This window comes from Furipterus horrens, unplaced genomic scaffold (assembly GCF_987537825.1).
Source record: "Furipterus horrens unplaced genomic scaffold, mFurHor1.1.pri manual_scaffold_5, whole genome shotgun sequence".
Lineage (NCBI taxonomy): Eukaryota > Metazoa > Chordata > Mammalia > Chiroptera > Furipteridae > Furipterus > Furipterus horrens.
In genome coordinates, this window is record NW_028327175.1 from 49,424,349 (window position 1) to 49,448,140 (window position 23,792).

The 23,792-nt window shown below is 37.5% G+C and overlaps 1 protein-coding gene across 1 annotated transcript in view; it reads right to left on the minus strand.

Annotated features, from left to right (window-relative positions):
- AP3B1 (adaptor related protein complex 3 subunit beta 1) overlaps positions 1–23,792 on the minus strand; it is a 258,639-nt gene that overhangs the window by 116,644 nt on the left and 118,203 nt on the right. The window contains exon 15 of the mRNA XM_090276405.1: positions 7,050–7,226. Coding sequence (XP_090132531.1) covers positions 7,050–7,226 — 177 coding nt within the window. The remainder of the gene's footprint in view (positions 1–7,049; positions 7,227–23,792) is intronic.

Sequence of the window (23,792 nt, forward strand, 5' to 3'; positions counted from 1 at the left end):
GTGTTAGAAATCATTCTCTACTCCTAACTTTCATTTATAAATTCTCTCAAATGCTTTTTATTGAGAAGTGAGAAACTGAAGAACAGAGCACAAACCTACAGGACACCTTCATTCACTTATTTCTATATTTAATCATTTAAAAACAGTGAATTATGTAAAATATATGGCAAAATTAGGCATCTTTCCTAAACATCATTATGTTTTCACCAGCTGGTGGTGATGTCTAGTGTGGTTACCTGGAAATATCAATGTGAAATATAAAATAGAACATTTCAGAAGTGGAGGTCCAAAACATCAATTCTTAATACTATTCAAGAAAAAAAGATGTGAGTGCAAACTATGTTGTCTTCAAATTCATTGGATAAAAAGATATAAAATACACTCTATAATTTCTGAACAAAAGATTGGAAGAGGACCAAAGACAAAACCTTCATTTAGTTTTGTCATTTCAGTTTTGATTAACATACTAATTTTGTATTACTTTTTAAATAATAATCTGTAAGTCAGATATCTTTAGAGTAGCCAAACCAGACATAAAGTCATAACAATCTTAATGTTCTAGGTGTTAGATTGACTTTTCCAGTATTGTATGATTTTAGTGAGCACAGGGAGTGCCAAGCTAAAACAATGTTTTTATCAATATATAACAAATTCAACAGCAAAAATAGGTTCCCTTTCTTTACTCATTGTTAAAAACTCAGCACATGAAGAAATCTACATATTTAGAAATGATTAACTGATTCCTTTCAAAGATTGACTTAAAATGCAAAGATAACATCTAAATCATGGAAATATACTCACAATATCTGCAAATATTTGGTCGTAATTCTTGTATACCAACCAGCAAAAGCTACAATAACACAATTCAGATCACAAGTGGGAATGAAGATTATCCCAACACATACCGAAATAAATTTGAGGAGTCAACCTGAGCATTCTGAAAGGTCAACATCCGCTTTCTACAGAGTGAGTGTGGGTAGGCCAAGAAGGCAGAAAGAGAGGGAGACATATATAAAGAAACACAGAAAGAGAGAAAGGTGAACACTGATGGGAGAGGCAAGCGAGAATGACAGGCACAAACAGTATACTGAGCTGGTGGTGGGGTGGTTGGTGTGCATGCACGGGCATATGTGGGAGGGTGCAGGATGTTAGAGAGATATACACAGAAAGAGTTTTAAAGAAGGAGAGGGAAAACAACAGAGAGACAGATGGAAATAAGAGAAGAAACCTCAAAAAGGCAAAGTAAGAATCAGACAGAACTCCACATATAAGTAAAATCAAATGGTACTTGTTTTTCTCTGACTGGCTTATTTCACCTAGAGTAATACTCCCTAGGTCCATCCATGCTGTTGCAAAGGTAAGATTTCTTTCTTTTTTAATGGTTGAGTATTATTCCATTGTATAAATAAACTAACAAAACAGAAACAGACTCAGAGCTGTCAGAGGGGAGGGGGAAGGGAGGCTGGGTGATAAAGGTGAGGAATTAAGCAGGAAAAAAGCACAGAGCTCACAGACAGCACAACAGTATGGTCATTACCAGAAGCAGAAGATCACATCAGTGATTTGGAAGACAAGGTAGAAGAAACAGCCAGGCAGTGCAACAAAAAAGAAAAATGAATTTTAAAGAATTAAGAAAGCTTAAGAAACATTTGGGACAACATGAAGCACAATAATATTCGTGTCATGGGAATACCAGAAGGAGAAGAGGGTAAGAACCTATTTGAAGAAAAACTTCTCTAATCTGGTGAAGGAAAAAGACAAACAAGTCCAGGAAGCACAGAGAATCCCAAACAAGATGGACTCGAAGAGGTCCACACCAAGACACATCATAATTAAAATGACAAGGCTTTACTTAAGACAAAGAGAGAATACTAAAAGCTGCAAGAGAAAAGCAGGTATTTACCTGCCAGGGAGCTCCAATTAGGCTGCCATCTGATTTCTCTACAGAAACATTTCAGGCCAGAAGGGAACGGCGTGAAATATTCAAGGTGATGAAAAACAGGGACCTACAATCAAGGCTACTTTACCCAGCAAGACTATCATTTTAAAATGAAGTAAAAATGAAGAGCTTCCAAAACAAGAAAAAGCTAACGGACTTCGTTAATACCAAACTAGTGCTGCAACAAATGTTAAAGGGCTTACTTTAAGAAGAAAAAGAAGAGAAAGAAAAAGAAAAAACACAGAGGAAAATAGTTTAAAAATAAAACAACAACAAATATGTACCTATCAATAATCACTTTAATTGTAAATGGCTTAAATGCTCCAACCAAAAGACACAGGGTAGCTGAATGGATAAGAAAACAAGACCCATTTATGCTGCCTTCAAGAGACCTACCTCAGATCAAACGATACACACAGACTAAAAGTAAAGGGATGAAAAAACATATTTCATGCCAATGCAAAGAGAAAAAAGGCTGGAGTAGCAATACTTATATCTGACAAAATAGACATTAAAACCAAGGCTATAGTAAGAGACAAGAACACTACATAATGATGAAGGGGACAATCCAACAAGAGAATATAATCCTAGTAAACATTTATACACATAACTTAGGAGCACCTAAATCTGTAAAACATATCTTGATGAATATAAAGGGAGATACAGACAGAAATACAGTCATAGTAGGGAATTTTAACACCCCGTTAACTTCAATGGATAGATCCTCCAGAAAGAAAGAAAAAAGGAGACAGTGGCCCTAAATGACAATGAGATCAAATGGATTTAATTGATATCTTCAGAGCATTTCAGCCCAAAACAGCAGAATATACATGCTTTTCAAGTGCACATGGAACATTTTCTAGGACAGACCACATGCCAGGACACAAAACAAGTTTCAATAAATTTAAGAAGGTTGAAATCATATCAAGCATCTTCTCTGACCACAATACCATGAAACCAGAAATAAATCACAAGAAGAACACTGAAAAATATGCATAGACATGGAATCTAAATAACATGTTATTAAACAATGAATGGGTCAACAACAAGATCGAGGAAGAAATCAAAAGATACCTTAAAACAAATGAAAATGAGGAAACAACAACTCAAAATCTGTGGGACACTGGGAAAGTAATCCTAAGAGGGAAATTCACAGCATTACCCTCCTACCTTGAAAACATAAGACAAAGCTCAAATAAGCAGTCTAACTTTATACTTAAAGAAACCTGAAAAAGAAGAGCAAACAAAGCCCAAAGTGAATAGAAGGATGGAAAATAATGAAGATCAGTGCAGAAATAAACAAAATAGAGTATAAAATAATGATACAAAAGATCAATGAATCCAAGAGCTGGTTCTTTGAAAGGATAAGCAAGTTTGACAAATCTTTAATCGGACAGCAAAAAAAGTAAAATAAAGTCAGAAATAAAAGAGAAGAAATAACAACTGACACCAAAGAAATACAATGGATTGTAAAAAAAAATATTATTAACTATATGCCAACAAACTAGACAACCTGGAGAAATGGATGAATTCCTGGAAACATACCATATTCCATAACTAAATCAAGAAGAATCAGAGAATCTGAATAGACAGATTACATCTAGTGAAGCCGAAGCAGTGATCAAAAAACTCCCAACAAAAAAAAGCCCTGGACTGGATGGCTTCACAGGTGAATTTTACCAAACATTCTGAAAAGAACTAACACCTCTCCTCAAACTATACCAAAAAATTCAAGTGGAGGGAAGGCTCCTAAACTGATTTTACTAGGTTAGCATTATTCTAATTCCAAAACCAGATAAAGACACTACAAAGAAAGAAAATTATAGGCCAATATCCCTGATAAACATAGACACTAAAATCCTCAACAAAGTATTAGCAAACTGAATACAGCAATAGATCAGGTGGGATTTATTCCAGGAATGCGAAGTTGGTACAACATTCACAAATCAATAAATGTGATTCATTCACCACATAAACAAAATGAAGGATAAATACCACATGATCCTTTCAATAGATGCAGAAAAACCATTTCATAAAATCTAGCATCCATTTATGATAAAAAAAACTCTCAGCCAAGTGGGAATAGAAGGAACATACGTAAACATAATAAAGGCCATATATGACAAACGCTGTCAGCATCATACTCAACGGACAAAAATTATAAGCATTCCCCTTTAGATCTGGAACAAGACAGGGATATCCACTTTCACCTCTCTTATTCAACATAATGCCATAAGTCCTAGACATAGCAATCAGAGAAGAAGAAATAAAAGCATCCAAATTAGAAAGGAAGAAGTATTGTAAAACTGTTTTTATTTGCAGATGACATGATACTGTACATAGAGAACCCCAGACATTCCACCAAGAAATTACTAGAACTGTTAAATGAATTCATTAAAGTAGCAGGATACAAAATTAATATCCAGAAATCAGTTGCATTTTTATATGCCAATAATGAACTATCAGAAAGGGAAATTAAGAAAACAATTCCATTCACTATTGCTTCAAAAAGAATAAAATACCTAGGAATAAACCTGTACTCGGAAAATTATGACAGTGAAGAAAGAAATTAAAGAAGATACAAATAGATGCAAATAAAAACCACAATGAGATACCTCTTCATACCGGTCGTAATAGCCATCATCAATAAATCAACAAACAATAAGTGCTGGCGAGAATGTGGAGAAAAGGGAACCCTAGTGCACTGTTGGTGGGAATGCAGACTGGTGCAGCCACTATGGAAAACAGCATGAAATTTCCTCAAAAAACTAAAAATGGAACTGGTTTTTGAACCAGCAATTCCATTGCTAGGATTGTACCCGAAGAATCCTGAAACACCAATTCAAAAGAACTTATGCACCCCTATGTTCATAGCAGCACTGTTTACAATAGCTAAGTGCTGGAAACAGCCTAAGTGCCCATCTGTAGATGAGTGGATCAAAAAACTGTGGTACATTTACACAATGGAATACTACGCAGCAGAAAGAAAGAAGGAACTGCTACCATTTGCAACAACATGGATGGAACTAGAGAGAATTACGCTTAGCAAAATAAGCCACGCAACAAAAGAAAAATACCACATGATATCGCCTAATACAGGAAACTAATGAACAACACAAACAAATGAGCAAAACTGAACCAGAGGCATGTAAACAAGGAACAGAGTAACAGCTACTGGGTGGGTGGGGGGAGAGGAGGGGAATAAGTAGGGGAAGGGTTTAGTAAGGGAACTAGTATAAATAACCCATGGACATGTACAACGAGGTGGGGATTGACTGTGGGAGAAGGGGTGGGCTGGGTTGGGGGGGAGCAATGGGGGGGAAAGTGGGACAACTGTAATAGAAAAACAATAACTAAATCAAAAATTTAAAAAATAAATAAAATACACGTAAAAAAAAAGATACAAATAAGTGGAAATACATACTGTGTTCATGGATAGGAAGAATTAACATCATTAAAATGCCCATGCTTCCCAAAGCAATCTACAGATTAAATGTAGTTTGTAACAAGATACCAATGATTTTATTTCACAGAGCTAGAACAAATATTTCAAAAATTTATATGGAACCACAAAAGGCCCTGCATAGCAACAGCAATCCTGAGATAGAAAAATAAAGTTGCAGGAATGATGGTCCCTAATATCAAACTATACTATAAGGCCACGGAATCAAAACAGCATGGTACTGCCATTAAAAACAAATATAGATCAATGGAACAAAATAGAAAGCTCAGAAATAAACCCATGCCTTTACAGTCAATTAATATTTGACAGAGAACGCAAGGACATGTAACTGGCTAAAGAGAGCTTATTCAATAAATGATGTTGGGAAAATTGGACAGATACGTGCAGAAAAATGAAATTAGATCACCTTCCTTCACCACACACAAGAATAAATTCAAAATGGAGTAAAGATTTAAATGTTAGCCCTAAAATCAAAAAATCCTAGAAGAAAACAGAGGCAGAAAATTCTTGGACACTACTAGTAGCAATATTTTTTCTGATATATCTCCTCATGCAAGGGATACAAAAGAAAAAATAAACAAATGGGACTACATCAAATTAAAAAGTTTTTGCACAGCAAAGGAAAAGCTCAATAAAATGAAAAGACAACCCAAAGAAAGGGAGAACATATTTGCAAATATATCTGATAGGGAGTTAATATGAAAAATGTATAAAGAACTTACAAAACTCAACCTCAAGAAAACAAACAACCCAATTTAAAAAAATGGGCAAAGGACCTGAATAGACACTTCTCCAAAGAGGACATATAGATGGCCAATAGAAATATGAGAAGGTGCTGAATGTCACTATTCATCAGAGAGATGCAAATTAAAACCACAATGAGATATCATTTTAAACCTGTCAGAATGGCCATCATTAATAAAAGAACAAACAAGTGCTGGCGAGGATGTGGAGAAAGGGGAACACTAGTGCACTGTTGGTGGGAATGCAGATTGATGCAGCCACTGTGGAAAACAGTAGGGAGATGCCTCAAAAAATTTAAAATGGATCTGCCTTTTCACCCAGCAATCCTGCCTCTGGGAATATATCCAAAGAAACCTGAAACACTAATTTGAAAGAACATAAGCGCCCCTATGTTCAGTAGATTAGTGGATAAAACAACTATGGCACATACACACCATGGAATATTACTTAGTGGCAAGAAAGAAGAAAATTTTACCCTTTGCAACAGTACTGACAGACCTAGAGAACATTATGCTAAGTGAAATAAGCCAGTCAGAGAAAGACAAATATCATATGATTTTACTCATATGTGGAATCTAATGAACAAAGTGAACTAACAAGCAAAATAAAGACAGACTCATAGATGGAGAGCAGGCTGACAGCTCTGGGCCGGGGTGGGCATGTGGGTGGTTAGGGGGTTCCGGGATCAAGCAAAAAGGAAAAAGAACTCATGGACATGGACAATAGTGTGGCAACTGTAGTGGCAAAGGGGGTATAAAAGGGATAAATGGTAATGGAAAAATGCAAAAAAAAGGAAATACACAGCTACTAATTGCTAAATGAATAGACAAGTGCATAAACAGACTTTTGCTGCTTCATCAGAGTAAAGAAGTAGATAGAAATATGTAAGGATTAGACTCTTACCTGTTTGGAGTTGGTTAAATACAATTTTGCTCCCAAATTTAAAATCTGCAGTTTTACCAGATCATCTTCACTCGTGAAGCTTTTAGCCATCTTCCTCAAAACATCAGGGGCAATTTTAGGAACTCGTTCACAGTTTTCTCCAATTAGCCAAAGAATACTTGCTCTAGCCACAGGAACCTATTATATGGTTATATAATATTACATGGTTACAAATAAGATAACCACATTCTCCTTAATATTAACATAGAAAAGTCTTTAAATATTACCAAGGTATTACATCTATTAATTTAATGTTTATCCAGGAAGAGCTCCTATATTTATGGATTTTCTTTAGTTTTCAAAAAATAAAAACACAGGAAATCACAAAACTGATTTCAGTGATAATGCCTTAGAAAAGATTCATAGAGCTGAAAAAGCATTGGTTAATATCCTTAATTCTATCTTCAAATTCTTGGGCTGGCTCTGCCCATTTGTTTACGTATTATTGTTGCTAATTTTGTGCTATACTAGCCAAGGTGAGTCGTTGCAACACATTCCATAAGGCTGAAAATATTTACTATCTAGCAGTTTACCAAAAAATTTGTGAACCTCGGCTCTAGGGCACTGATTTACAAACTTTGATGCCCATAAAAATAACCTAGAATTCTTACTAAAACTGCAGGGTTCTGGTATCAGCACCACTATAGTAGTTCTGTGGTGGAGCCCAAGAATTCACATTTTATGAAGCATCACAGATGATTCCGGAAACAGGTGGTCTGCCAACCATGTTTTGAAATGCATGGGTAATATAGAAAAAGAATAGATCTACTAAAGACTATAATTCCAAATCAAAACTATTATGTCCTCTATGTATTTGCATCTACAGCACTGGGAATATATAAATTATAAGATCATCAAGGTTTGGCTTATAAAATCATTAATCTTGGTCTATTATTTGGTCATCAACAAAAGAAATAGGGTAAGATAAATTTGTCCAGTATTGCATTTTGGCATTATATATTTTTAATAATGTACATTTCAACATAATTTGTTTCTTTAAAATTACTACTGTGCTACAAATTGGAAACGTTCCATCAGCACCATTAAGACCATAATTTCAGAGTATGCACATTAGTTTTATTACTATCTGTTTATTTGTATTATCCCCTATTCCAAAAGGAATTTGAAGGGGTGTGTTAATTAGTCTCTGTGAACATTCTCACCTAGTGTGGAAAATTTTGTTTTATAAGAAATGAAAAAGCCAATAACTATCATTATGAGGTAACATCACAGTAAGAGATAACATTCTTTTTAAGAAGTCCTTTTCCAATTCCTCAAATAAAGTCCTAATATTTTCAGGATAGTTCCACAGGTGTACATATGACTGTTAAAGAAGAAAGTGAGAATGAGGACCTCTGTACAGCTAAAATTGTATCACAATATTCACCATCTCAAATACATATAAAACACCCATTTTATGCAATAATATAAAATTATTAAGACACTCCTAAGTTAGGTCACTCATCAGAATGAGAATGAGGTAACCAAAAACCTTTAAAATAAAAGTATATATTTTCAAATATTATAACAGCATCATCTTTAAATTAATATTAGAATAAGTTTAGCAAGAAGAAATCAGCATACTTATGCACGATAATAAGTATAATACTAAATGCTATTGCAAATCCATTCATGCAGTATGAGAAAACATCTTTCTGGATATATACTAATTTCTAGAAAGAAAGAGGTCACAGCTCACATTCCAAAGGTTGCATTGCATTAAGACCTTACTCCAGTCTATTATTTTAAATTGGGCTAAAGAATAGTAATTGAGTGGTACATTACATTTTCCAGTATGAAGCAATTCAAGTTGCCTGCTATAAAAGATACCTCTAAATAAGAATACGTGGACAATTTCAGAATTCAGTTATGCTAGACTTGTTTTTCTTAAATATTTTATTACACATTGCTAGTATAAAAATTAGAATTTGATGAGATATAACAATATATTACCCCACTTCAAGTAATTTTCTTCTGGTAACATGCTTATAATTCTTTTCTTCCATCAAAAGGACAATCCCAAAAAGTTTTAGGAAATCATTTCTAATCCTATTCATTACCATACTAAGATTAAAATAACACTAAACACTCATAATACATATATTTAAATGACAACTCATTGAAAAATTAAAAAATCAATAAATTCTAATGCTCACAATGAAAATCTCAAGGTAGTGGTGGTGTTGGAGGGCAGGATAATATACAGAGGTAATAAAATCAAGAAAACATTTTGAAAACTTAGAAAACTTCTCCATAACAAGAAATAATATCAATGTAAATATGTTTATACCAAATTTATGGTGATGTCATTTTGTTAAAAAGCTTAGGAAACTGACAAACACAATGTTTTTGTGCATTTGGAGGAAAACAGCTTCCTAAGATTTTCTGATTCATGATCTCCCTTTCTCTCCCATTTAAGTTATAAGACTCATTTGTATACTGCTGAATCTATGAATCCATGGCCACTACATTCAAACATTTGAAGCAAGTGATAGAAGAGTTAAGTACAAAACTGGCCACTTTTTGTTCATGGTCTTTTCAAGCACAGAATATAGACACACTGAACTAGAGTCAAACTAACAACACACATGTATGCAGATGATATAATACTTCATTACGAACCTCTGCTTTTCAATATTTTCAAGGAGAAACTGGATTTTAAATGAATTTGCCTGATTTTTTATTATAAATCCCTGAGCAAGTGGTTAAGTGCACTTTTTAAACCTTCTACCAGAAGGCAGTTTCTACTTCTATTTTAACCCATTAATTTGGCTGCAAAAAACAAATAATGATTCTTAGTTGACCACAGCAGTTAAGAAAGACACCTAGGAGAGGTAAGATGGCGGAGGAGTGAGGAGAGGTTGCGGTTTTAGGCTCCGGAGACCCGTCTACAGTTTGGTCTAATTGCAGACAGAACATCTCAGTGAGCAGCTGGACATTGGCGGGAGTTGAGCCAAGGCACTGCTGGATTAGAGAAAATCCATCTGGGAACAACCTGTTTAGTGAGGATAGCGGAGAAAAAGGGGACGAAACGGGATTCCTGACTGGGGCGGCTGCCCGAGCTGTGGCGGGAAGCACACAAAGGATTTTTGGCAACCACAGGCTACCCCAGAGAGGAGTCAGGCGGAGAGCGGATCTCTGCCCGCTGGCAGAGACGGGACTCGACCAAGTGGCATTGGCGCTGAAGGACAGGAGACAGCGTGCTACCGGGCAAGTGAGAACATAATTCTCCTTTATATTTTTCTCTAGTGGATGGTGGAGACGGGAGGAAAGTTTGGGTGTGGTAGGCCGTTCTGGAGGAGCCCAGGCGCAGGGGCGCGCTAATCCACTCCTCAACCCTACCATTGGGTCGCGGGGGCGCACATAGGGAAGTGCTCTCATTCACTGGCCCAGGTGCGCGGGGCCGTGAGTCCAGGCGTCCCTCGGACATTCCCCAACGGACATAAGATCAGTGCCCCAACGGGCACAGGGAGGGCCCACTGAACACGCAGAGGACTGTGCACAGACACCCCTAGACAGCTCCCGTGGGCGCAGGGCCCCAGGCCGGAAAGCAGACCACTAGCGCAGGCTCTGTTTGTGCCCGCCCAGACGGGTGAGGGAAGGCGGGCGGCTGCAGCACGGGAACAGCGAGAGGCGGCGACCCACGGACGCTCGATTCCACTGAGCGCAAGTGTCCCTGGCCCTGCCCTAAGAGGCGAGAGACCAACTCCCGGAGCTCGGCTCAGCGGGACTGAGGGCACGGGGCAGCGTGCGAGCGTGAAAGCACCTCAGCCCGGGGTCAGTGGGAGCTCTCTGGCCGCCTGTGCGGGCAGGGTCACCTTGGCGCAAACGGGGAACCGCCGCGGCCCAGCGAAAGAAGGAGCCAATCCCGGGGAAAGCGCTCGGGCCGTCCGCGCGGGCAGGGTCACCTCGGCGCGAACGGGGAACCGCCGCGGCCCAGCGAAAGAAGGAGCCAATCCCGGGGAAAGCGCTCGGGCTGTCCGCGCGGGCAGGGTCACCTCGGCGCGAACGGGGAACTGCCGCGCCCCAGCGAAAGAAGGAGCCAATCCCGGGGAAAGTGCTCGGGCCGTCCGCGCGGGCAGGGTCACCTCGGCGCGAACGGGGAACTGCCGCGGCCCGGCAGCAGTGGGCTCCAACCGCGGGGCAAACTCTCGGGCCGTCAGAGCGAGCAGGGGCTTACGCGCAAGGGCACCTCAACTGGCTACAGCGGGCAGCAAGGTAGCGCGCCGCGCCGGCAATCGCGGGCGCGCACCATAGCGGAAACCGGGTGCGCACACCAGTCCGGCAAAAGAACAAGAACCTCTGACCTGCCACACTAGACCAGCTGCGGACCCAGAAAAAGAAGACAACACACCAAGGCTAAAACGGAGTAAAAACATCGTTTTTTTTTTTTCTCCAAATTTTTTCTCCCAAATTTTTTCTCCCTTGTTCTTTCTTTCTTCCTAATAATTTCTTTTCTTTCCTTCTTTCTTTATTCTTTTCCTGGGGTTTTTTTTGGGGGGGGTTTTGGGGGGTATATATATATATATATATATATATATATATATTTTTTTTTTTTTTTGGTTCAATTTTTTTTTCTCTCTCTCTTTTTTCTTTCTTCTGTATTCTTTCTTTTCTATCTTTCTTTGTTCCTTTCTTGCTAACCTTTTGGGGTTTTTTGGGGGGGGTTGTGGTAAATTTTTTATTTTCTTCTCTTTCTCTCTTTCTTCTTTTCTTTCTCCTATTTTCTTGGGGATTTTTTGGGGGAGTGTTTTTCCTCCACCTCTTCCAATAATAACAAACTTTATCTCTAACGTGTTGCATATAACCTCTCCTTCTCATCCTTTCTCTTTAATAGTGGTTTATTCGTTTGTGTGTCTAGCTTAGCCCCCCTATTACTTTAAATAATACAATATAATTACTATATAAACCCAAATACAATACAATCCCACTTTCTTACCATACTAAGTATTTTTCTATCCTTTTCTTCTATTTTTCTTAACATACAATGTAAATATTACTAACTGGCTTGCACAGTCTCAACTATTATTAATCTATCAACCCCTCTATCAAAAATTATATTTTTCCTCCCCAAAAACAACTCGTATCTATTCTTCTTATAGTATAAAAGCTCAAATCTCTTTACATTTATATTAATACGGGCTAGTTGGCTAACAATAGCAGGATAGAGTGGGGGATACTTTCTGTGGGTGTGGGTCTCCTGCCTGGGCTGTGTGTTTATGTCTTTAACAGCATATCCACAAAAGAACTCAAGACAAAGCAGATAGAGTGACTCTCAACCAAGTAGCCAGAAGGAAGATCCTATCAAAGAACATCTGAAATATAACCGAACAGCATAAACAAACGACATAAAGGGTAACTTAAGACCATCAGGCTCAGGATATCAAAGAGACTGCACCACTGAAACTCCCAGACCTTCGATAAAGAATATTACACCACAAAGGAGGGAAGTCAAAGCAGACTACCCCCCCAATAAATAAATAAATAAATAAATAAATAAATAAATAAATAAATAAAAACAAAAAGAATCCAACATGGTAAGACGCAAAAATAACCCCTCAATGAAAAGAAAAGAGGAATCCTCAGAAAGAGAGATAGACGAAATAGACATAGCCCAAATGTCAGACATGGAATTCAAAACAATGGTGGTAAAGAAGCTCAATATACTCGACATCCTTAAAATCAACTATGACAACCTTCAAGGAAGTTACCAGCAGCTCCAAGAAAATTACAGGGAACTGGCAGAGAACTACACCAGCATAAAAAAAGACATAGAAATCGTTAACAAGAACCAGGAAGAACTTAAGAATACAATCTCTGAACTGAAAAACACAGTAGAATCAGTCAAAAGCAGACTAAACGAAGCAGAAGATCGGATTAGTGAGTTAGAAGATAATGTAGAGAAAAACTCCCAGACAATACAGCAAAATGGAAAACGATTGAAAAAATATGAACAAGATGTAAGGGAATTACAGGATAGCATTAGGAAAAATAATTTAAGGATCATCGGAATACGAGAGGAAGAAGAAAAGGAACATGGAATTGAAAATCTGATAGGAGAAATAGTGACAGAAAATTTTCCGAACCTGATGAGAGGAAAAGCTATGCAAGTCCAAGAAGCACTGAGAGTTCCAATCAAGAGGAACCCCCAAAAACCCACTCCAAGGCACATCATAGTTAAAATGGCAACATTCCAAGACAAAGAGAGAATCCTAAAAGCAGCAAGAGAAAAGCAGCAAATAACATACAAGGGAGCTCCGATAAGGCTATCAACTGATTTCTCAACAGAAACATTACAAGCCAGAAGGGAATGGTCAAAAATATTTCAAGCAATGAAAAACAAAGGCCTACAACCAAGAATACTCTACCCAGCAAGGCTCTCATTCAAAATAGAAGGTGAAATAAGGAGTTTCTCAGACAAAGGAAGACTGAAAGAATACATCTCCACCAAACCAGCATTGCAAGAGATGCTAAAGGGACTGTTCTAGGAAAAAACAAGAGAGGAGAGGAACAGAGGTACAAAGGGAAATGAATAAATACACGTCAATAATAACCTTAAATGTAAATGGATTAAATGCTCCAATTAAAAGACATAGGGTAACGGAATGGATAAGAAAACAGGACCCACATATTTGCTGTCTACAAGAAACACACCTCAAAACAAAAGATTTACACAGACTGAAAGTAAAGGGATATAAAAAAATATTCCAAGCAAACGGACCGGAAAAAAAAGCCGGGGTAGCAGTTCTCATATCAGACAAAATGGATTTCAAAGCAAGGACAATAAAAAGAGACAAAGAAGGACATTTCATAATACTTAAAGGAACAATCCATCAAGAAGATATGACTTTGATAAACATATATGCACCCAACATAGGAGCACCCAAATACATAAAGCAAATACTAGAAGACCACAAAAAGGATATCAACAACAACACACTCATAGTAGGGGACTTCAACACTCCATTATCAACAATAGACAGATCATCAAAGCAAAGAAACACCAAGGATATACAGGCATTGAACAACACACTAAACCACATGGATCTAACTGATATATATAGAACTTTTCACCCCAAAGAAGCAAAATATACATTCTTTTCAAGTGCACATGGGACATTTTCAAAGATAGACCACATGATAGGTCACAAAACAAGCCTCAACAAATTCAAGAAAATTGAAATCATATCAAGCATCTTTTCAGATCACAATGCCTTGAAACTAGAAATCAACCTCAGAGAAAAAAATCAAAGACACCCAAACTCATGGAGATTGAATAACATGCTATTAAATAATGAATGGGCTAACAATGACATCAAAGAAGAAATCAAGAAATTTCTAGAAACTAATGATAATGAGCACACAACAACCCAAAACCTGTGGGACACAGCAAAAGCAGTCCTGAGAGGGAAGTTTATAGCAATACAGGCATATCTGAAAAGGCTAGAAGAATCTCAAATAAAAAACCTAACCACAATGCTACAAGAACTAGAACAACAACAACAAACAAAGCCTAGGGCAAGAAGAAGGAATGAAATCATCAAGATCAGAGCAGAACTAAATGACATAGAGACTAAACAAACAATCCAAAAGATCAACGAAACTAGGAGCTGGTTCTTCGAAAAAATCAACAAAATCGACAAGCCTCTAGCCAGTCTAATCAAGAAAAAAAGAGAGAAGACACAAATAAACAAAATCAGAAATGAAAGAGGAGAAATCACGACTGATACCTCAGAAATACAAATGATAGTTAGAAATTACTTCAGACAACTGTATGACAAGAAATTTGACAATCTAGAAGAAATGGACAAATTTCTAGAAACATACAACCTTCCAAAACTGAATCAAGAAGAAGTGGAAAGTCTCAACAGACCAATAACAAAGAAGGAAATTGAAACAGTAATCCAAAATCTCCCGGCACACAAAAGCCCTGGACCGGATGGCTTCACAGGCGAATTCTACAAAACATTCAGGGAAGAACTAACTCCTATCCTCCTCAAACTGTTCCAAAAAATCCAAGAAGAAGGGAAAATCCCAAACTCTTTCTATGAAGCCAGTATTATCCTAATCCCCAAACCAGGTCAAGACACAACAAAGAAAGAAAACTACAGGCCAATATCACTGATGAACATCGATGCTAAAATCCTCAATAAAATATTGGCAAACAGGATCCAGCAACACATCAAAAAGATCATACATCATGATCAAGTGGGCTTCATTCCAGGGATGCAAGGATGGTTTAATATTCGCAAATCAATAAATATAATACATCACCTAAACAGAATGAAAGACAAAAATCACATGATCATATCAATAGATGCAGAAAAAGCATTTGATAAAGTTCAACACCCATTTATGATGAAAACACTCAGCAAAATGGGAATAAAGGGAGCATATCTTAACATAATTAAGGCTATATATGAGAAGCCTGAGGCCAACATCATACTCAATGGACAAAAACTGAAAGCATTCCCCCTGAACTCAGGAACGAGACAAGGTTGTCCACTCTCTCCACTCCTTTTCAACATAGTGTTGGAAGTCCTAGCCACAGCAATCAGACAAGAAAAAGAAATAAAAGGAATCCAAATTGGGAAAGAGGAAGTGAAACTTTCATTATATGCAGATGATATGATAGTATACCTAGAAAATCCTATAAACTCCACTAAAAGACTACTCAATATAATAAGTGAATTTGGCAAAATCGCAGGGTACAAAATAAATATACAGAAATCCAAGGCATTTCTGTACACCAACAATAAAATAGCAGAGACAGAGACAAAAAAGAAAATACCATTTACTATAGCAACAAGAAAAATAAAGTACCTAGGAGTAAACTTAACCAAAGAGATAAAAGACCTGTACTCTGAAAATTACATAACATTGAAGAAAGAAATTAAGGAAGAAACAAATAAATGGAAGCAAATACCATGTTCTTGGATGGGAAGAATCAACATCATCAAAATGGCCATACTACCCAAAGCAATTTACAGATTCAATGCAATCCCTATTAAAATACCAATGACATATTTCACAGACATAGAACAAATACTCCATAAATTCATATGGAACCAAAAAAGACCCCGAATAGCAAAAGCAATCTTGAGACAGAAGAACACAGCAGGAGGAATCACAACACCAGATATCAAACAATACTACAAAGCCACTGTAATCAAAACAGTATGGTACTGGCATAAGAACAGACATATAGATCAGTGGAACAGAATAGAGAGTCCAGAAATAAACCCAGGCCTCTATGGTCAACTAATCTTTGATAAAGGAGGAAGGAACATAAAATGGAGTGAGAAGAGCCTCTTTAACAAATGGTGCTGGGAGAACTGGATAGGGACCTGCAAAAAAATGAAACTAGACCACCAACTTACACCACACACGAGAATAAACTCAAGATGGATCAAAGACTTAAATGTAAGCCGTGACACCATAAAAGTCCTAGAGGAAAACATAGGCAAGAAAATATCAGATATCTCACGTAACAATCTCTTCACGGATACATCTCCTAAAGCAAGAGAAATAAAGGAAAAAATAAATAAATGGGATTACATCAAACTGAAGAGTTTCTGCTCAGCAAAAGAAAACAACAGCAAATTGAAAAGGAAACCAACCATATGGGAAAACATATTTGCCAATGACATCACAGACAGGGGACTGATTTCCAAAATATATAAAGAGCTGATACGACTCAACATCAAGAAAACAAACAACCCAATTAAAAAATGGGCAAGGGACCTGAACAAACACTTCTCCGAAGAGGACATACAGAAGGTCCATAGACACATGAAAAAATGCTCAACATCATTAGCCATCAGGGAGATGCAAATAAAAACCACAATGAGATACCACCTCACACCAGTCAGAATGGCCATCATCAACAAATCAACAAGCAACAAGTGCTGGCGAGGATGTGGAGAAACGGGAACCCTACTGCACTGTTGGTGGGAATGCAGACTGGTGCAACCACTATGGAGAACAGTATGGAATTACCTCAAAAGATTAAAAATGGAACTGCCTTTTGAACCAGCGACTCCACTACTAGGATTATACCCGAAGAATCTTGAAACACCAATTCAAAAGAACTTATGCACCCCTATGTTCATAGCAGCACTGTTTACAATAGCTAAGTGCTGGAAACAACCTAAGTGCCCATCTGTAGATGAGTGGATCAAAAAACTGTGGTACATTTACACAATGGAATACTATGTAGCAGAAAGAAAGAAGGAACTCCTACCATTTGCAACAACATGGATGGAACTAGAGAGAATTATGCTTAGTGAAATAAGCCAGGCAAAGAAAGAAAAATACCATATGATATCACCTAATACAGGAAACTAAAGAACAACACAGACAAAGGAACTAAATAGAACAAAGAGCAGAGTAGCAGTCAATAGGGGGGAGGGGAGAGGGAGAGAAGGGGGATAAGTAAGGGAAGGGTTTAATTAAAGAGCCTGTATGAAGGACTCATGGACATGGACAGCGGGGAGGGATATGATTGCGGGAGAGGGGGTGGGCTGGGTGGGGGAGAGAAATTGGGGGAAAAGGGGACAACTGTAATTGAAAAACCAAAATAAATAAATAAAAAAAAAAAAAAAAAAAAAAAAAAAAGAAAGACACCTAGAAAGCTTTTACAGATCACTCAGTAAGCAGTTCAATTTAAAAGCTATTGTGTTCCAACACCAGCCCACTGCACAGTGCAACGGTGTAAAGTAAATCCTGCAAAAACATCAATTTTATTTATCTAAGTCTGCCAAAGGCAAAAATCAGTAGACATTTAAATAAACTGCATACACACAGCAAATGATCCAATATTCTGTATCTGGACTCAATATGCATTAAAACTTAAGTCTGAATTAAACTGGGTTCAGAGAACAAGTGCAGGTAACTTGTAGCCGTTCAGTGAGGCAGCTGGGCAAGGAGTACAGACTGTGCTATTTAAATATTACTCGATATTGAGTACAGAATAACTCTTTCAGCTGTTCTTTTATGACATGAAATCCTTGTCTGTCCCCTTAAACATTATGTGAAACCCTGTTAAAACAATCCTCTGGTATTATGCACTTTTTTTCGGAAGAATTTTGCTCCAAAAACAGTATTTACTACACATGAAAAATACTCCAAAGGATAAAATATTCACAGGTAGAACATATAAGCTGACTGTGCTATCAACATAAATCTATTCAACTTGAATAAACTTCAAAAGTAGAATGAATTTAAATTTTAGTTTTAATATTTTCAACTATGCTACTTACTAAATAACAAAATTAAAGTCTTAAGTTCAATAAAATCTACATTCCCCTTTTTAAAAAAATTACATAGCTAATACCTATTCCGCTCTTACCATATGCTTGACACTGTTTTTAAGTAGTTCACCCGTTTTTTTCTCAGTCAATTATCACAAAAGCGTTGAGAAGTAGACTCTACCATTATTCCCAGTTCATAGATACACGAGGAAACTGGGAACAAAGGGGTTAAAAACTTGCCCACCATCTCATAGCTTGTCAGTGGCAGAACTGGGACTGAAACTCCAAACGTGAACCCAGAGTTCACCACAGACACTAGACTGACAGAACAGTGTGCTATACTAGCAGATACATTAACCAGGAAGGCAAGAAGATCGGCTCCTGCTCCCAGACTGAGCACGTATATCATGGAGTCAAAAATAAAATCACCTCAACGGTCCACGTGGTGCAGTGGCTCCCTGCCCGGCCCCTGAAGCTTCCAGGGAGCCAGCCTTCGCAGGGCGGGGCTCGGTCTTCCTCTTGCTACTTCCCACTTCCTTTCACCTCTTGCTTTAAGAATAAGTAAGGTGGCGATTCCAAGAAGCACCAACAAACAATAGGAGTCAAAAAAATGGGGAGACAGAGAAACAACCTCCCATCAAAAGGAAAGGTAGAATCCCCAGAAAGAGTGCTAAATGAAATAGAGGGGAGCGAACTATCAGATATGGAATTCAAAACATGGATTATGGAGAAGCTGAATGAGCTCAGCGGAAACTTCAAAGAACTCCAGAAAAACTACAAGGAACTCACAGAAAATTACGTGAGCATGAAAAAGGACATAGAAGCTATCAATAAGAGCCAGGAGGAAATGAAAAATACGATCTCTGAATTGAAGAACACAGTAGAAGGAATTAAAAGCAGGCTAGAGGAAGCAGAAGATCGGATCAGCGAGCTGGAGGACAACCTACACAAAAACTCCCAGACAATGCAACAAAATGAAAAAAGACTGAACAAGACTGAAGAGGTTCTAAGACAGCTGCAGGACAACATGAAACGTAATAATATCCGTATCATAGGAATTCCAGAAGGAGAAGAAGAAGAGCAAGGGATAGAAAACCTCTTTGAAAAACTAATGACAGAAAACTTTCCTAACATAAGGAGAGAAAGAGTCACGCAAGTCCAGGAAGCACAGAGGGTCCCAATGAAGATGAACCCCAACAGGCCCACCTCAAGACACATCATAATTAAAATGGCAACATTCAAAGACAAAGAGAGGATCCTAAGAGCAGCAAGAGAAAAACAACTAATAACATACAAGGGTACTCCAATAAGGCTATCATCAGATTTCTCAGCAGAAACACTACAAGCCAGAAGGGAATGGCAAAAAGTATTCCAAGCAATGAAAAACAAAGGCCTACAACCTAGAATACTATACCCAGCAAAGCTCTCATTCAAAATGGAGGGTGAAATAAGGAGCTTCCAAGACAAAAGAAGGCTAAAAGAATACATCTCCACCAAACCAGCAATGCAAGAGATGCTAAAAGGTCTGCTCTAAGAAGATAAAGAAACAGAGAGAGACAGAGAAGAACACGAGTACAAAGGGGAAAAATGACAATGAATAAGTACTTATCGGTAATAACCTTAAATGTAAATGGATTAAACGCTCCAATTAAAAGACATAGGGTAGCTGAATGGATTAGAAAGAATGACCCACATATATGCTGTCTACAAGAGACCCACCTTAGAACAAAAGATCTACACAGACTGAAAGTAAAGGGATGGAAAAATGTATTCCAAGCAAATGGACATGAAAAAAAAGCCGGGGTAGCAATACTTACATCAGACAAAACAGATTTCACAGCAAAGTCCATAAAAAGAGACAAAGAAGGGCATTTCATAATACTTAAGGGAAAAATCCATCAAGAAGATATAACCCTTATAAATATATATGCACCAAACTTAGGAGCACCCAAATATGTAAGGAAACTTTTGAAAGACTCCAAGAAAGATATAGACAACAACACACTCATAGTAGGGGACTTTAACACCCCATTGTCAACAATGGACAGATCTTCGAAGCAAAGAAACACCAAAGATATGGAGGCACTGAACAACACCCTAGATCAAATGGACTTAGTCGATATATATAGAAGTTTTCACCCCAAAGAAGCAAAATATACATACTTCTCAAGTGCACATGGAACATTTTCAAAGATAGACCACATGGTAGGACACAAAACAAGCCTTAACAAATTCAAGAAAATTGAAATTATATCAAGCATCTTCTCAGATCACAATGGCTTAAAATTGGAAATCAACCTCAAGGAAAAAACTCAAAAACATTCAAACTCATGGAAAATGAATAACATGCTATTAAATAATGAATGGGTTAACAATGACATCAAGGAAGAAATCAAAAAGTTTCTGGAAACTAATGATAATGAACACACAACAACCCAAAACCTATGGGATACAGCGAAAGCAGTCCTAAGAGGAAAGTTCATAGCAATACAGGCCTACCTAAAAAAGCTAGAGGAATATCTAATAAAAAATTTAACCCTACAGCTACAAGATCTAGAGGAAGAACAACAAGCAAAGCCCAGATCAAGTAGAAGGAAGGAAATCATCAAGATCAGAGCAGAATTAAATGACATAGAGTCTAAACTAACAATTCAAAAGATCAACAAAAGTAGGAGCTGGTTCTTTGAAAAAATAAACAAAATTGACAAGCCTTTAAGCAGGCTCATCAAGAAAAAAAGAGAGAGGACCCAAATAAATAAAATCAGAAATGAAAGAGGAGAAATCACAACTGATACCACAGAAATACAAAGGATTATAAGAAATTATTATGAACAACTGTATGGCAAGAAATTTGACAACCTAGAGGAAATGGACAGATTCCTGGAAACCTATAGTCTTCCCAAACTGAATCAAGAAGAAGCAGAAAGTCTGAATAGACCAATAACAGCTAGTGAAATTGAAGCAGTAATCAAAAAACTCCCAGCACACAAAAGCCCTGGACCGGATGGCTTCACAAGTGAATTCTACAAAACATTTAGGAAAGAACTAACTCCTATCCTTCTCAGACTATTCCAAAAGATACAAGAAGAGGGAAGACTGCCAAACTCATTCTATGAAGCCAGTATAACCCTAATTCCAAAACCAGGTCAAGACACAACAAAGAAAGAAAACTACAGGCCAATATCGCTGATGAACATAGATGCTAAAATCCTCAACAAAATATTGGCAAACCGGATCCAGCAACACATTAGAAAGATCATACACCACGATCAAGTAGGATTCATCCCAGGGATGCAAGGATGGTTTAACATTCGTAAATCAATAAACGTAATACACCACATAAACAAAATGAAAGACAAAAACCACATGATAATATCAATAGATGCAGAAAAAGCATTTGATAAAGTACAACACCCATTTATGATAAAAACTCTCAGCAAAATGGGAATAGAGGGAGCATACCTCAACATAATAAAGGCCATATATGAGAAACCTGAAGCCAACATCATACTCAATGGGCAAAAACTGAGAGCATTCCCCCTGAGATCAGGAACAAGACAAGGATGTCCGCTCTCCCCACTCCTATTCAACATAGTCTTGGAAGTTCTAGCCACAGCAATCAGACAACAAAGAGAAATAAAAGGCATCCAAATTGGAAAAGAGGAAGTAAAACTGTCATTATTTGCAGATGACATGATAGTGTACATAGAAAACCCTATAGACTCCACAAAAAAACTACTCGACCTAATAAGTGAATTCGGCAAAATAGCAGGATACAAAGTCAATATTAAGAAATCAAAGGCATTTTTATACACCAACAATAAAAACTCAGAGATAGAAACTGAAAGAAAAATTCAATTTACCATAGCAACAAGAAAAATAAAATACCTAGGAATAAACTTAACCAAGGAGGTAAAAGACCTGTATTCAGAAAACTACATAACATTGAAGAAAGAAATTAAAGAAGATACAAATAAATGGAAGCATATACCATGCTCATGGATGGGAAGAATCAACATCATTAAAATGTCCATACTACCCAAAGCAATTTATAGATTCAATGCAATCCCTATTAAAATACCAGCAACATATTTCACAGACCTAGAACAAATACTTCAAAAATTTATATGGAACCAAAAAAGAGCCCGAATAGCCACAGCAATTTTGAGGAAGAAGAACACAGTAGGAGGAATCACAATACCTGATATCAAACTATACTACAAGGCCACGGTAATCAAAACAGTCTGGTACTGGCATAAAAACAGACATATAGATCAATGGAACAGAATAGAGAGCCCAGAAATAAACCCAGGTTCATATGGTCAACTAATATTTGACAAAGGGGGAAAGAACATCAAATGGAGTGAAAAGAGCCTCTTCAACAAATGGTGTTGGGAGAACTGGACAGGGACATGCAAAAAAATGAAACTAGACCACCAACTTACACCATACACCAGAATAAACTCAAAATGGATCAAAGACTTAAATGTAAGCCGTGATACCATAAAAGTCCTAGAGGAAAAAATAGGCAGGAAAATTTCAGATATCCCACGTAGCAACATTTTCACTGATATATCTCCTAAGGCAAGGGAAATAAAGGAAAGAATAAACAAATGGGACTACATCAAACTAAAAAGTTTCTGCTCAGCTAAAGAAAACATCAGCAAGATGAAAAGGAAACCAACCATATGGGAAAATATATTCGCCAATGACATCTCAGACAAGGGATTGATCTCCAAAATATATAAAGAACTCATACGACTCAACACCAAGAAGACAGACAACCCAATTAAAAAATGGGCAAAGGACCTGAACAAACACTTCTCCAAAGAAGACATACGGAGGGCCCATAGACATATGAAAATATGCTCAACATCACTAGCCATCAGAGAGATGCAAATAAAAACCACAATGAGATACCACCTCACACCAGTCAGAATGGCCATAATCAACAAATCAACAAACAACTTGTGCTGGAGAGGATGCGGAGAAACGGGAACCCTGGTGCATTGCTGGTGGGAATGCAGACTGGTGCAGCCACTATGGAAAACAGTTTGGAATTTCCTCAAAAAACTAAAAATGGAACTGCCTTTTGAACCAGCAATTCCATTACTGGGATTATATCCGAAAAATCCTGAAACACCAATTCAAAAGAACCTATGCACTCCAATGTTCATAGCAGCACTATTTACAATAGCCAAGTGCTGGAAACAACCTAAATGCCCATCTGTAGATGAGTGGATCAAAAAACTGTGGTACATTTACACAATGGAGTTCTATGTAGCAGAAAGAAAGAAGGAACTTCTACCATTTGCAACAACATGGATGGAACTAGAGAGAATTATGCTTAGCGAAATAAGCCAGGCAACGAAAGAAAAATACGTTATGCTGTCACCTATTACAGGAAACTAATGAACAACACAAACAAATGAGCAAAATTGAACCAGAGGTA